Below are 15,635 nucleotides of genomic sequence, written 5' to 3' on the forward strand. Positions count from 1 at the left end.
AATATTTATTGATACAAAAAAGCCGGTATATTCACAAACAAACAATACAATTATTCATGAGCCGAGATGCCCTAATTCAAAGACAAGCACTTTGCCCCCGAGACAAGCACTTCTGACTTTTCATGTGCTTAATTTGTGTTTATAATTCATCTCGTGCTCGGTGGGGAAGGAAAACACTATTTTCAATGAAATTCATTAACATTAACAGCCTGTAAATTTCCCACTGCTGGGCTAAGGCCTCCTCTCCCTTCGAGGATATATGCATATGCCACCACGCTGCTCCAATCCGGATTGGTGGAATACACATGTAGCAGAATTTCGTTGAAATTAGACACGTGCAGGTTTCCTCACGATTTTTTTCTTCACCGCCGAGCACGAGATGAATTATAAACACAAATTAAGCACATGAAAATTCAGTGGTGCTGGGTTTGAACCCGAAATCATCGGTTAAGATGTACGTGTTCTAACCACTAGGCCATCTCGGCTCTCCACTTGGCCATCTCGGCTCTGAATGAAATTCTGCCAAATGTATATCCATCAAACCACATTGGAACGTGGTGGAATTCATTCCAAACTTTTCCTTAAAGGGAGAGGAGGTGTTAGGGCTAACACCTCCAGCAGTGTAACATTTCCAGACGGTTAGTTTTAACATTCATTATTAATAACTAGTTGTCGCCCGCGACTTCGCTCGCATTTTAATGGGTAGGCCATTGGGTGTTAAGCATGAAAGCATAAAGATTATGTTCCTTGGAGTTCAAGTTTGCTTCACACCAAATTTCATCAAATTCGTTTCAATGGTTTGGCCGCGAAATAGCAACAGACCGACAAAGTTATTTTCGCATTTATAATATAAGTATAGATCAGTATAGATGACACAATACTCAAATTAATGAATATAAAAAAAAAATTGTATACGCTTTAATTTTTAACTTTTTCCTTACTCGTAAACACTGTTTTATTGAATTTTACAAGTAGGGTATGTTCTAATACTATAGTCTAGGACTATAGTCGCCACTTCACGATATATTTGCTTTTATTGAGTGATATACATAGATCGACGAATCCTTACGCGTACGTACGTACTTTTTACTTATACGTACCTACTTTTTGTGTCTAAATGTAGTATTATCACTTTTTCACGAAAATTAAATCCAATCACCTACAATCGTTACTTTGATAGTAATTCTTTGAATAGAGTGACCGAGTTTAGGGATCTGGGAATTAATTTAGACAATAAGCTTACTTATTGAATTTTTAATATACTTATCCATTTTTTTTTCACTGCGTGGATGCGTTCTGAAAGCTACCCGGACCCCTGGAGGAACTGGGTTATGTGGGATTCTTGCCCAATAAAACCACTACGATAGACGTTTTCAGAACGGATTAGAGGAGCTGCTGAATCGTTAAGAATCGCCGTTTCCGAGTTGAGCTCTGTGCTGCTGCTGCTCGGCGGAGCTCTTCTCGGCGACTTTTATTTTCAATCACTATATATATAATATATTCAGCTTTTCGGTCATTCTAGGGATATATATTCTGGTTTCTGATTAATACATGTTGCAAGCAATGTAGATTCTAGAAGATCAGCAGCTCACCAATTGATCTGTATTGTTTTATATTATGATACCAAATAATACTTATCATTATACCAAAAAATACTGATCTATATTGAATGCACAATGTATTAAAGGTAGATACCTCATTAGATAAAGATTAATGCTGTATTGCTTAAAATCGCTCCAAAAATAAGATATTATTTCTCGTAAAAGTAAACGATAAAAAATGCTTATTGTGGGTTATACCTAAGAGATACACATATCCCATCGCGGACTATTAGTAGACCTTTTTATGGTGTACAATACTGTAGTACATTATCTTGATCTATCTTGTAAGGAAGCGTTTGCAATGTAAGCTCAAAAAAATGTTTTTATTTACGACTATGATTAGTGTTTCTCTACTATACTGTGCATGTATTCTATCTATTAAAAAAACCGCATCAAAATCCGTTGAGTAATTTTGAAGATCTAAGCATACACATATAGACAGACAGCGGTAAGCGACTTTGTTTTATAATAAGTAATGATTGTAAAATTACATAAAATAAAATCGTGTATCAACAGTACTTGTAAGTGCCTACTTGAATAATATATATTTTGATTTGGATTTTGGACTAGATCTACTGAAAGTCGAGACCTGTGGGTCGAGAATATTTACATCAACATAATTGTTATGTTGACATTACTCGGTTAAATTCTACGTTTTACCTCCTGCATATTCAAAGGGTTCTTTAAGTACGAATTGTAATTGTGATGTTTAAGATCCGATGACCGATTGACTTTGTTATTACAATACAAAGTCAGTCATTAAATTGAAATAAAAAAAAAACTAGAACATTTACCTACTACTTTGTTTATTTAATCTATATTAAAATTTATTAAAAATCCTGTGGCGATTCCGAGCATAGGCAGCCACCCGTTCCATCAACGAGCCAAGAGATGTCGTAATTTGCGAAAGTTAAATGCCAGTATATATGTGTAATGTTAATCAGCCTGGTGGAATTAGAATCCAGCAGCACTCAATGATCAATTATCACATAGCATGTGATTAGATATACTGTCATCTGTTAGAAACATAAACAAAACACTTATCGGTACTATACAGTGTACACAGGCGCATCCTGTGTCTAAATAAAGTATAAATATGGTATGTAAACGACCTAGTATTTACTTTTCTTAATGGCGGTAAATATGACCAAGCTAGACAAAAGAATTTCGAAACAAATAACCCAGCGTCTCTATATCAGCAATGCAAGCTGTCACTAAATACATATACTCTATTCCAATCGAAGACGGAATAAAAATAAACAAACCTTAGACGTATATCTGAGCTATACGGTGCACTCCTACCAATTCTTGACCAATATGTCTTTATTTATAATACAATATTATTCCATATAACTACTTCTATCCTCTTTAATTTTATTTCCAAAGTTTAGATAACAGTTCGTTGACGTTCAAAATGCCTTTTTTTCGCAAATCCATAATGAATATCATAGATAATTTAGGCTCGCGATTAATGATATCGAAAAAAATCTTAATAACAATTTCTATGAAGCAATAAACTCAAACTCAAATTCCTTTATTCGATATACAAGCATTACACTTACTTATTGATAGTCAAATTAAACACTAGGTACCACCGGTTCGGAAAAGGAAACACCCTGACCCGAGAAGAACCGGCGAAAGAAACTCAGCGGGTCTTTTTTTTGTCAAAGTAATTAAATACATATATTGAATATAAACTAACGACGTACCTATGTAAAACACAAAATAGTCAAAAAATATCTATTTATGTGTGTCGGCTCTACAGCCTTGACCTATTTTACCTATTTATTGTAAGAACAATAAAAAAAATAGTACAAAAATATAAATAGCATGCGTGATCTTCATGATAATAATTAAATTACGCACGATTGTTTTAATGTTTTGACTCACGTCTTGCGAAGTACTATTACGAATTACGTCATTGCAAGGTTAAAGGATAATTGAGTAAACACCTACAGGAAAATAGTTTTAAATGCACATGCACAAGTATTTTGACACAAAAACGACTTTGACACAATTGTTTTATAAAAACGATTAAAAATGATCGTTATTTCAAACTTTCTATTCGAGTATTTACTTAACACAAATTAATAACTTTAATATTCTTACAAATAATGTAATTTACATATAAAACATCCAATCGCATTAGACAAAAAAGTTAGTCTAGTGAAAACATTTTTAAGTTTTGATTTTTGGTGGAGCCTTTGGTGCCTAAGAAGGTCCCGGTTGGGCGAAGTTAAAAAATCCCAGGATAAGTTTTTATTTAAAAAACTTATATTTCCTACATTTGAAAAATTATAGCTTAATAAAAAAGATTAATAATTAACATGAGGTTTAGTCCGTAAATATTTAGAAGACAGACAAAATATGTCCGTAGTTTTATGTAAGATTTTGAACTTATCCCACAACTCAGAGCTTAGAATAGTTATTCGTGAGCATCTATCCGAGGAGCCTAGATGACCCAGTGGTTAGAACGCGTGCATCTTAACCGATGATTGCAGGTTCAAACCCAGGCAAGCACCACTGAACTTTCATGTGCTTTATTTGTGTTTATAATTCGTATCGTGCTCGGCGGTGAAGGAAAACATCGTGAGGAGACCTGCATGTGTCTAATTTCAACGAAATTCTGCCACATGTGTATTCTACTAACCCGCACTGGAGCAGCGTGGTGGAATATGCTCCAAACCTTCTCCTCAAAGGGAGAGGAGGCCTTAGCTCAGCAGTGTTAAGCTGTTAATGTTATAAGTATTTAATCCATCCAACATCTACCACACGATAATAATTTACCATTCAATCGTATTAATATCGCTCTTGAGTTTATAAGTCTTACTTAGCTGTTATACACTATATTTTTTAATTAATATGGCATAGTACTACCCCTACTCTTACATAGTACATAGCCTTCTTATATATGTATATATGTCACGGCATGTCATCTTAAAACATTAAGATAAAATCAAATGAATGTACAGCAATTTAATTAACTATACATACAATTAAGTTATTTTTGTTTTTAATAATTTATCTTTTAAAAGATTTTAACACATACAGAGGTCCATTGTTCTGTAAAGAATAAATTAAATCTTATTATGTAATTGTTAATATTTCATCAAATTATTCTTAATATATAATTATCTTACAGACATAACATTTTCATCAAAATAATATGTACAGTAAGGAACACCTAAAATCAAAGGTATAAAACTGGCACGCAGCCCTGTCACGGGCTCATTGGTCGGTTATCGATCGACGAGGAAACATCGCTCAAGTACATTAAATGTCAGTGTTAAGCGGGTAGTTGTAAATCGAATACTCTGTGTTTGTTTTTTTTTGTTATTTAATGTTGAACGGTGATTATTTTGTTCCATATGTTTACTTTTATATTTGTTTATTAGAATAAAAAACTGATTGTCACATTATTAATTGTCGTATTGTTTTTTTTTTTAATAAATTTTGAACCAAATTCCTAAATGTACATTTTTGCTTATAACTTGTTATAATGGAATCGTCGTTACGCAATGGTGACTTAAACAAAAAAAGATACAAGTTTTGTTAAAATAGATTAAGACCATTTTATGGGCTAAACGCATTATACGGTGCTCTTCTTATTTATCTATCAACCAACGGTCTCCCTACAGCAATTACTTTAACTATTAAAGAACGACAAAGGCAAAACTTCCATTTATTGACATTTTTTTTTGTTCTATGCTTAAATGTTCTAATTTAATAGTGACTCTTGACGTTATATTCGGCACGGTAGCCTATCAAGGAACTAACCAAGTGTGCAGAGGATATTGTAGTGCAGGCATGTGTGCACAAACATAGGCGCACTGTCTATTCCTTCACTAGTCACTCTCTTAACCCAACGGGACGCCAATCGGTCACGGTTCCAATGGATTCCACATTACTTTTTTTATAATTTTCTTAAATTCATCCTCCCATTCGAATTATAATTTTCATGTTTTTACGTAACCAATTCCCTTATTGAAGATCCTGGTTAGCACTGAGCGAATATATTTAAAACATAATGAGTCTAGTCTAGTTAGTATTTTACTTAGGTTTAGTCTGCCTGGGTACAAGTCTGAATCGAAATCCATTGCATGGATCATGAGTCTATACAGTTTAAAAATGTAAATAATAGTTTTCCTTGAACGCTGTGATTTAAGAGATTAATAGTAAAAAATAAATTAACCTCACAGATGATAAATTACACATTGATATAATTATTTATCTCTGTCCGTCAGTTCACTTGCGTATCATGCGACAAATAATGGATGTTAATAGACGATGACCTTAGTCACAGACTAAGTTCTCTATAAATTACTTCTGAAAGCATAGACAACAATTTTTCGCATTCATGATCATCCATGATATAATTGCACGGTTGGTAAATATAATTTTTTTTATGCCAACATCTGCATCTTTCACTTTCCTTTATACCAGAGACTGCATGAATATGTCTAAATTAAAAAAAAAAATTCAAAGAAGTCGATTATAAATGCCCATTAATATTATTAAAAGCATATATCGAAGCGAATACCTAACTAACTAAGCTAACTTTTTTGGAAAAAGTTCAAATGTTAATTATGTAAGTATTTAAACCGTATAACAATTACTTTTAACTAAAGCAGTGAATATATTTGTCAATAGATAGTACGTAATCCACGCCCGCTTGACTATGCTTCAATGTTTCTGACTCACGAGTGTGTCATCATCCGTCTAATATTACTTAATTCTAACGCAACATAATTAATGCTGATAAAGAAGTTTTATAGTTAATGTCAATTTAACAAATAAAATAATGGATATACAAATACGCTTTGGCTTCAATTCTTTTTTCTTTTGAATTTAAATATTTTAGTTCACATATCAAGATGAAAATTAATTAAGGTTGATTAAAATATGTACAGATTGTTTTTAATAGACACATTTTACGTTTCATTGGCAGCCTGTAAATTTCTCACTGCTGGGCTAAGGCCTCCTCTCCCTTTGAGGAGAAGGTTTGGAGCATATTCCACCACGCTGCTCCAATGCGGTTTGGTGGAAGGTGGTGCCAATTCGATATCGATATTAGATAGATAGAGTCAATTATCGATAGCCAGTAATATTTCTACTTGAATTGCCCATTAGATCTTAACCTTGCCATGGAGGTCAGCTGAAGATCGAGCTGAATGCAATATTGTAAACACGTACAAGTAAAACAAATCAGTGCAAGAGCAGCATTGCTTTATAAATAGCACGACGTAAATAAGGCGATATATCTAATAAACAAATTAATGAATTACCTTATAGCTCTTAACCGCCTCCGTCTGCTTGTTAAGCACAGATCTCGCTGACTGAGCGCCTCGATCTATGAACACAGTACCCCACATCCAAGTGGCTGTCCCAAAAGGCACCAAGTACTGCAATGATCGCTTCGATACCACCGTGCATCTTTCCATCAGCGGCCAAAGGACGGCCAGCACTGTGAATTAATGCAAAATATTGAATTTAGTATTTTATCAAGAGAATGGTATTTTATAAAGCACATTCTTCACATTTTTAACGATAGAAGTTATCGAAATCTAGGGTCTGTAGACGAATAAATTTCCGGGAAGCTGAATAAGGAATTAATTAAAGTTTGCACACTGGTGCACACAGAGAACTGTCTCTGCTTGTACAAGATGAAAATAATCCCTAAACCATTAGTCCATAATGAGACTAAATAAATCAAATTATATTTCGTAGGGAATCGACGTGGAAGGTCTCCTTCTATGAGACCGTCATGGTCCGCCACCATTGCATATGCAGTACAATAAATACAGATCTTCATATGCAGCGTATTACTACTTCGCAATTTAAAATAATTGTACACCTTCCTACATGTATTTTATGAACAGTCTTCTGCCCAAAGGTTGCGTGGAAGAGACTGCTTTAGCAATAAAGTCGCCTGTTACACCTCATGCAAATTTTATTAATTCAAATGTCAAATTTAGTTTAATCAGTAAAGAATAAATAAATAAATTCGGCGCAGCGGGACCGGGAAAGGGCCTATTCTCTTTCCACAGCCTCGACGCCTGGGACGCCTAAAATCTAAGGCGTAGCCCTGGGGCCGTGGATGCGTAAGATGGGAGCCTCGCATGACTTATTTAAAGCGGCTTCGCACCTCTATACAAAGGAGTATGGGGAGGCGAAATCACCTTTGCCCAGGGGGCGAGCACTGTCGAGCTACGAACGGAGCACTCATTCAAACGTAAACAACATTTATTTAAAATATTTACATAACATGTGTTTTATAAGTATTATACAAATAATTATTTATGTAAAGACAATGACCGTTTACATGTAATTTATTTAATTATGTTAATTTTAATAAGATTATATCACGGTACGTATTTATTTTGGGCGTGGGAGTTTATATTATATGCGATAAAAATTAAATGTAGTTTTAATAATAAACATTTTATATAAATTAATTATAAAAATGTTAACATTTTGCGAATCATGTCTCGTTCGCAATAATATCCAAAAAATCGCCATACAATTATCATAAAATTGGTTTGATAAATCATTACATAGTATAAAACAAAGTCTCTTCCCGCTGTGTGATCAGATCAACGGATTTTGATGTGGTTTTTAACAGATAAAGTGACTCAAGAGGAAGTTTTGTATGTATATTACATGCATAATGTAGTAGAGAAAAACCGATAATTATAGAGGTTTCTAATGTGATATAAATAAAAACATTTTTTTGCGCTTACATTGCAAACGCTGGCTGAAACCTACGAGATAGATCAAAATAATGTACTACAGTATTGTACACCTTCAAAAGATCTACAAAAAAGTCCGGAATGGTATATGTCTGTCTCTTAGGGATAGCCCACAATAACCATGTTTTATCCTCTACTTTTTACGAGAAATAATGGCTTATTTACGAAGCGATTTTAAGCAATACAGCATTAATCCTTATTAAATTAAGTACCTTAAATACATTGTGCATTTAATATAGATCAATATGGCCCTTTTTAACGTGTAATATTAATGAATATTTTCGAAAATATTACAGATTTAAAATACAGGGACATAGCGGCAAACAGCTGTGTACGTTATAAATATATAGACATTTTGTAGTATACATATTTAGTATCACCATTGCACCCGTGCGAAGCTGGGGTGGGTCGCTAGTATCTTATAGTCCATGTTGATATATTGACATCATATATTGTACATCTTACGATTTTACGGTGTACGGTGATTGTATATATTTTTTATTTTGTGAACTAGTTTATTGATAACTTGGTGGTAGGGCTTTTTTCAAGCCCACCTGGGAAGGTACCATCCATTAATCAGGTATTCTGCTGAAAAACAAACAGCAATACTTAGCATTGTTGTGTTCCAGTTAGGAGGGTGAGTGAGCCAGTATACAAGGACATAATATCTTTGTTCCCAAGTGTTTAAAACATGACGTTAATGACCAAAGTGACAATTCGAAAAGTAGCTAGGAGCGTCGGATATACTCGTATGACTTAGAAGTGTATGCAAATGCATCTGCAATATTTATTGCGTCAATCTCATCTTATGAGACTGAAATCAACAAAGTGTGATCACGAGACACGAAAGTGTGATACTTCTACATAACTAACTTCATAATTCCGATTTGACTCTAGGATTTTTAATTCAAAGGCCCAATAGCTTTTTATGCTTCAACGTTAGATTCAAAACTCATATTTGCAGTAAATTACTAAAATAGCACGGAGATTATGAATGCACAATTCAATTGTTCGAAGTTAAGCGCTCACTTATATTAATAGTGGTCGTTGTCATTCATTAAAGTCATCCCTAAATACATCACTAATATGTGCACTCGTATGTTTTCATTGTGAAGTTAAAAACAAAAATGTATTATTATTTTTCGTTACATATTTGGTTTTACATAAACATTTTGCACATTATACAGCTTAAGTGTTATACTTCATTTACTCCTTGTCTTGAAAATCTTATTTAAATGAACTGTTGTACGTTTTGAAGGATGTCGGCAAAATCGATTATTTCTATTCAGAAACACCATTAAAATAAATTCGAATGTTAACCTAATAAAAAACCTCATGAAAGTGAATGAAGATTTAAAATGCATACATTAAATTGCATTAATTTTAGGGTTTTATACATGCAATGAAAAATTGAAACGACCAGTTTTCTTCAAACGATAACAGATGCAACAAATAATATTTTAACCACACCAACAGTACAAGGTATAGTATATCGTAAATACAATTCTAGTGCTCAGAAGGAGATTTGAATGACATCAAAGTCACCAATAAAAATTGATTTAATTTCGTATTAATTAGCTTTAATAACAATTTTTTACATATCATACTCAAAACTAAATATAATTTGCATTTATTTCTTATAAATGATAATTTAACTGCAAATAAATACATTGAAATATCTAACCGGATAGTCAATAATTATATAATAATTTATTTAACTATTTTAAAACACGAATAACATTTTTTCTTCATAACATAGTTACATATATATCATATACACATTAGGTATGTATTCATTTCTGTTTTAGTATTTACAAGATCATGAAATTCACACTTTTTTTTGGCATTAATTAAATTAAACGTAGCGTTAATTGTACTCGCCGTTAAAGAATAATATTTTAAGGAAACAGGTTTAGGTGCGATTATTTTCAGAGAGAATCACGCACAAAATCACCATGGATTGGAGGTACCTCTAAGCTCAAAATACTGATCCAAATTCAATAATAGGAGAGTCGGTTTCCTCTTTTTTATGAGATATATACGATCATTACTGCACTGTACAAAGAAAGTTTTACGTCAAATGTATTACTAATTATTATGTTAATACACACACAATACGCGTTTTTATGCACCAGCTCGGCACATCTGATATCATTCCGTCAGTCGAAATCTTTATTCAATAGTACATAGACCACCCACTCAGAAAAATAAAGACTTGTAAGTAAAAGTCCTTAAACCTACACAGAAATAAAATAAAATTTCGAAAGATATAATATACAGTTCATATTATATTTACCGTACAAATCAATGCAACTCTGATGGTTGAGAAGAATCACCGCACCGCGGGAGTCGTCCACATTCTCAAGACCACGAACTGTCCATCTGATTCCGAGAACTCTCGCTGTGATCCGAAGTAAACATGCCGGTATTCTATGTAATACATACAACAAATTATTATTGCATATTTTATTGTTTCTATATAAATATATAAAGATAAAACATTGTTTGTTTTAACGTGCTAATCTCAGGAACAAATAGGTGGATTTGTTTGTCTGATACGTTTTCAGTGGTTCACCCCTGAATCGAATTTGATGAAATTTGCTATGAAGCAGCTTGAACCATATGGAATGACATATTGACTGTTCGAATGAAAGATTAATAAGCTAAGTAATCATAAACCAGTGTTTAGAATTTAGTATCACGTTTATCTCGAAGTCTCATAGAATCTCATTTAGTCAAGATATTCAAAGTCACAGGTCACTAAATATTTTTTGGTTCAATATCTTAGTTTTCTAGGTTTTAACAGACTATTTAAGTTATATTATTAGATAAGTTGTATAGCATAAAGTGCTTCACTAATTTTAACTCATTAATTGTAACATTTTATGATAGGATCCATTCTTGAGAAATAGAGTGCTTTAGAGCCAGTCTCCGTTGAGAATGTCTATTGTGATCCATAAAATATAATATAATATATGTACATTCAAGACAGTTGAACGAAAGTCTCGTAATAAGCTAGAGCAATATTAATAGGTACTTACAAAGCGTTTTTTGGACTGAATGGTCTGAAGAACATCAACGGCAATGGAGCGGTAGCGAAGATTAGTGACAGAACAACGAACAATGTGAACTATGTAAAATAATTAATTATACATTTTAATTAATTTCTTCAATTTCCTTACAAAATAGGAAATAATTTACAAGTAACTTTCAGTTACTTCAGTAACACGTTTTCATTTTTATTTATAAAATAAATCGATAATCCAAGAATGAAGTAAACCCTACATATTTAGGTAGGTACCTATGTATTAAGAAATATCTAGCCTAGTCCCACTTCATTCAAATCCGCCGACACAATTTGGTAGGAAGTCGATACTAATTAAATTTGCTTTTTTATAATAATGTGTTAAACCAAATAAATGATGCTACTTCATCCCTTTTTATATGCTAAAATATATATACTTGGCACAAGGATCAAAACATTTTAAATATTAGCTTTATAGCTTAATTGTCTTCTAACAAATTATAAAATGATTTATGAAAGTAATATATATATTATATCAAAAACAATAAAATGCACCTTTATATAATATCTAGCGATGGAGCTGATTGTGAATAAGATCAACAACAGCGCCATCACACAGCCGAAAACTACGTTGAATGCAGCCATTTTGTTATCGAATCTGAAATAAATTAAAAAATTTGAACACATATTCAAAATAAATCTATTTCAAACATAAAACACATAAATTAAATACTTAGAATAATTTATTGACATTAATAACTATTTAATTACTGGTAAAGGATGAAATGTGAATAAGTTAAATACTTGACAAAAAAATTAATACTAAGCTTTAATTTGATAATTTTATTGGCAATTTGGAACGACTATATGTATACAATATTAATAGTATTAAATTGACATAGCGCCTATTTGATGCTAAAACGCTCAACCGTGAGTTAAATTAGTCGAATTATTTGAAATTCATAAAGTTCAACAGGTGCAGTTAAGTTTGAGAATTACAATTAACGAAAGTAGCATAAAATTATATTTATGTTAAACAACACATTTCATGTGTATCAAATAAATAATTAATGTTTAAGACATTTATTATGTATGTATTAGAACAGAATATATCTGAGGTCACGCGCATTATATTCTAGCGACTTTAACTTAACTTCTAGCGATGTTGTCACGTTCGTCTATGATGAATAAACTATTAGTAGCACCAGATCGTCTTCACATAAATTATACAAAATTGTCAATCAAACTAGTTTCATACATATTTTAAATCTTTATCGTGAACACTATTCACTGTCGGTATTAAATTTAATTAAAATAATAACTTAGTTTTAAGTTTGTTTACGTTAGTGACGCTCCTGCTGTCAATACTCTCGTTTAGGTAAACATTGAGCACACTTTCTCCTACGTGACATTGGCGAAATAATCTGTGCCCTGTGGCACAACTAAAAACCATTAAACTAAGAGTTGAATTGAATTGAGCACACTTTCTCTAACCGGAACCACAAGATACATATCAGATTTATTTGAGTTAAAAAAATACAGACTTAAATACATGTTTTTAAGTAAATCTGTTGAAATATAAATTGTGTAGTAATTAACATACTTACATAACTTATTTTATTATTAAAGTACTTAGTTTCAGATTATAAAAAAACAAGGGTATATTTTTAATTTGTTAAATTGACTTGTAACAAGCTATAAAAAATAGTAGCAGATATATTAAATATTCGACACCGAATATGGTTAATGCCTGAAATTATTTTACTTGTATTTGAGTCATACAAACAGCATACAGTGTATTTACTCGCAGAAACCAAGACAATACATATAAGTAGGACCTTCGAGAATCTTATCAACCTTACCTCGATTTTATAATTTAATAAACATAAACTATTACCGTTATATCGTGAAATAGTTTAGAAATATGCCAAATAGAATTACTGTTTACAATCCATTTTCCGTTGAGACGTGATTGTGTGAGAAACGTACAACACTATAAGCTCTAACGTTGATTTTTATTATAAGCTCAATTAAATCTCAAGACAAATAATTTCAAATTATTTTTATTTGTCGAGTAATGGATATGGTCAGAATAAATTAAATCAATATTTATTATTATATTTGTTTGAATAATTTCTAGTATTATTCAAGTTTATAGACTAAATCGTGCTCTAGTTTTCAAATAGCAATTTCTGAATGTAAATCAGTGCATGATATCGATAACCTTTTTGCTAATTAATATATCTTTAGGTCAATCGTAATCTTTACGTAAACAGCATATCGAGGTTTGCTCTTTCATCTGCTCACTCTTAACTACTCTCTCAAAAGATACTTTTTTTGCATAACAGAATATCAATGAATGACATTTTATTCGTGCTTTTTGTTTTTTTTTTTTTGCAATCGAGGCTTATTGATTAAATTTTTTTTAAAGTTAAATTTAGCAAGCAATAATTTATTGCTAAAGATTTTCCTTCTAGAGCTATGGCATTTAACAAACTGCTGAATTTCTATTAAAATTTTATATTAAGTAATTATAATATATTTAAAAAACAACAAAAAGAAAGCAGTTTGCTTTTATTATTATTATTAATTATACAATTATTTGACTTAAAGATCTTTTCCAATAAAATTTTTAATCATTTAAATATTAAGGAACCCTCACAATCTGGAAATCACTATGTTTTAATTGTAAATTTTGGCGCCAAAAATTACATTGGTATATAATTTTAATACATTGGACTTAAAATATTATTCCTATCTTATCTTAACCTCAAAGTAAATATCGCATTAAAAATAGTAAGTAGTAATCGCCTTTTTTCCGCGACGGGAAAACGTTAGTCTCGAATCTCGATTCTCGAGTCGATAACGATATACGTGATTAATTTAATTCAAAAGTTGCATTTAATTATTTTTTTCGAAGTTTTTTATTATTAAACATAGAAATTTATAGTACAAACTTATATCCAATCTTCCGAAATATGCAATAGTAGTCTTAGATAATGCAGCTTACCATAACTCATAATATGTAAATGCAAAATTGGCTTTCCAAAAATAAAATTACACTTAAAGAAAGTTTTAAACAAAAAATATGCGATTTCCCGGACCCTCATCCAATTGAAAACGTATAACAAAAATTACGTTGCAAGTCATAACGTTGTTCAAAATTATATAAACAACTTCCATTTTAAATGATTTTTTTTATCAAATAGACTGACGTTTAGGTCAATAAGTATCGGCACGTTGAACAGTTAGAAGACGAGTATTTAAAATACTTAGATTTAGATATTTTTCATTAATTTCAATTGATTCATTTCATTTGATGAATTGCCAATTCATCGAGTTCCGAATGAAATATATCTGAATAAAACGACCATTCTAACTAATAATAGTTACATAGAAATGAACACATAATATATATATCTTGATACCTACGTAGATATTTATTTTTTTACTTATTCGAACTTATTTTGAACAACAGATTTACGAATATACATTTGGTGGGATGCAAATATAAGTGTGATTTCATTTATTCCAATAAATATTTTATTTTAACAAAGTCGTGTTGTATCGTCGTTATTAAATACATAATTTCCATATATAATCTTCCATAATAAACCAATATTTTTAACATACAAGGCGAAAATGCATAAAGTGTACGGCCATATCAGGTTAAAAATACCAAAAATACTTTATATAAAAAATAAATATAATTAGACACGAATAATGTAGAATACTGTGTGTGTCTAGATTTTATAAGATATACTGAAATGAATAATTAAAAAAAATATTTGCTTGCAGTTATTAGATATTAATTTGAAGCATTTATTTAGGATTGATAATTATTAAAGCTGCTTTGAATTACAACTAATTAGTTATTATGTAAGTATGTGAGAACACGTGGCTTTGTTTGAAGAATTATTCGTAAACTATACCATAAACAATTAAATAATAGATGGTCATCTAAACTCTCTTTCCGTTTTTGTTACCTTAGTTTTTTTTTTATATTTGTAAATAAAATACACAGCATTGCTAGAAGACTTGAACCCATAATTAATAAAACAAGAAGTAAGACATGATAAGAAATTTAACAAATTATTGTTTTGAGCTCGACACTCGTGCAAAAATAAAGGTGTTTTGTATTTTTTATAGTATTTTAATTGATATAATTATTAGTCAATAAAAATAGGACACTTTGTTAGTTTTATAATTTTATTTTCTTACTTGTTTATTAACGGGCTTAGGCTTTGTATTGTTTGTCAG

The 15,635-nt window shown here is 31.2% G+C and overlaps 2 protein-coding genes across 2 annotated transcripts in view; one reads left to right on the top strand and one right to left on the bottom strand.

The window, feature by feature from the left end:
- Positions 1–15,635, top strand: part of Ctr1a (Copper transporter 1A) — a 315,878-nt gene that overhangs the window by 258,957 nt on the left and 41,286 nt on the right. The gene's annotated exons all lie outside the window — the stretch shown is intronic.
- Positions 1–15,635, bottom strand: part of LOC113392286 (1-acyl-sn-glycerol-3-phosphate acyltransferase alpha-like) — a 30,604-nt gene that overhangs the window by 11,111 nt on the left and 3,858 nt on the right. The window contains exons 2-5 of the mRNA XM_026628635.2: positions 11,931–12,033; positions 11,392–11,480; positions 10,647–10,780; positions 6,887–7,065 (exon numbers count right to left, since the gene is read on the bottom strand). Of these exons, the coding sequence (XP_026484420.1) occupies positions 6,887–7,065; positions 10,647–10,780; positions 11,392–11,480; positions 11,931–12,020 (492 nt within the window). The 5' untranslated portion in view covers positions 12,021–12,033. The remainder of the gene's footprint in view (positions 1–6,886; positions 7,066–10,646; positions 10,781–11,391; positions 11,481–11,930; positions 12,034–15,635) is intronic.

Source organism: Vanessa tameamea, chromosome 5 (genome assembly GCF_037043105.1).
Source record: "Vanessa tameamea isolate UH-Manoa-2023 chromosome 5, ilVanTame1 primary haplotype, whole genome shotgun sequence".
Classification (NCBI taxonomy): Eukaryota; Metazoa; Arthropoda; class Insecta; order Lepidoptera; family Nymphalidae; genus Vanessa; species Vanessa tameamea.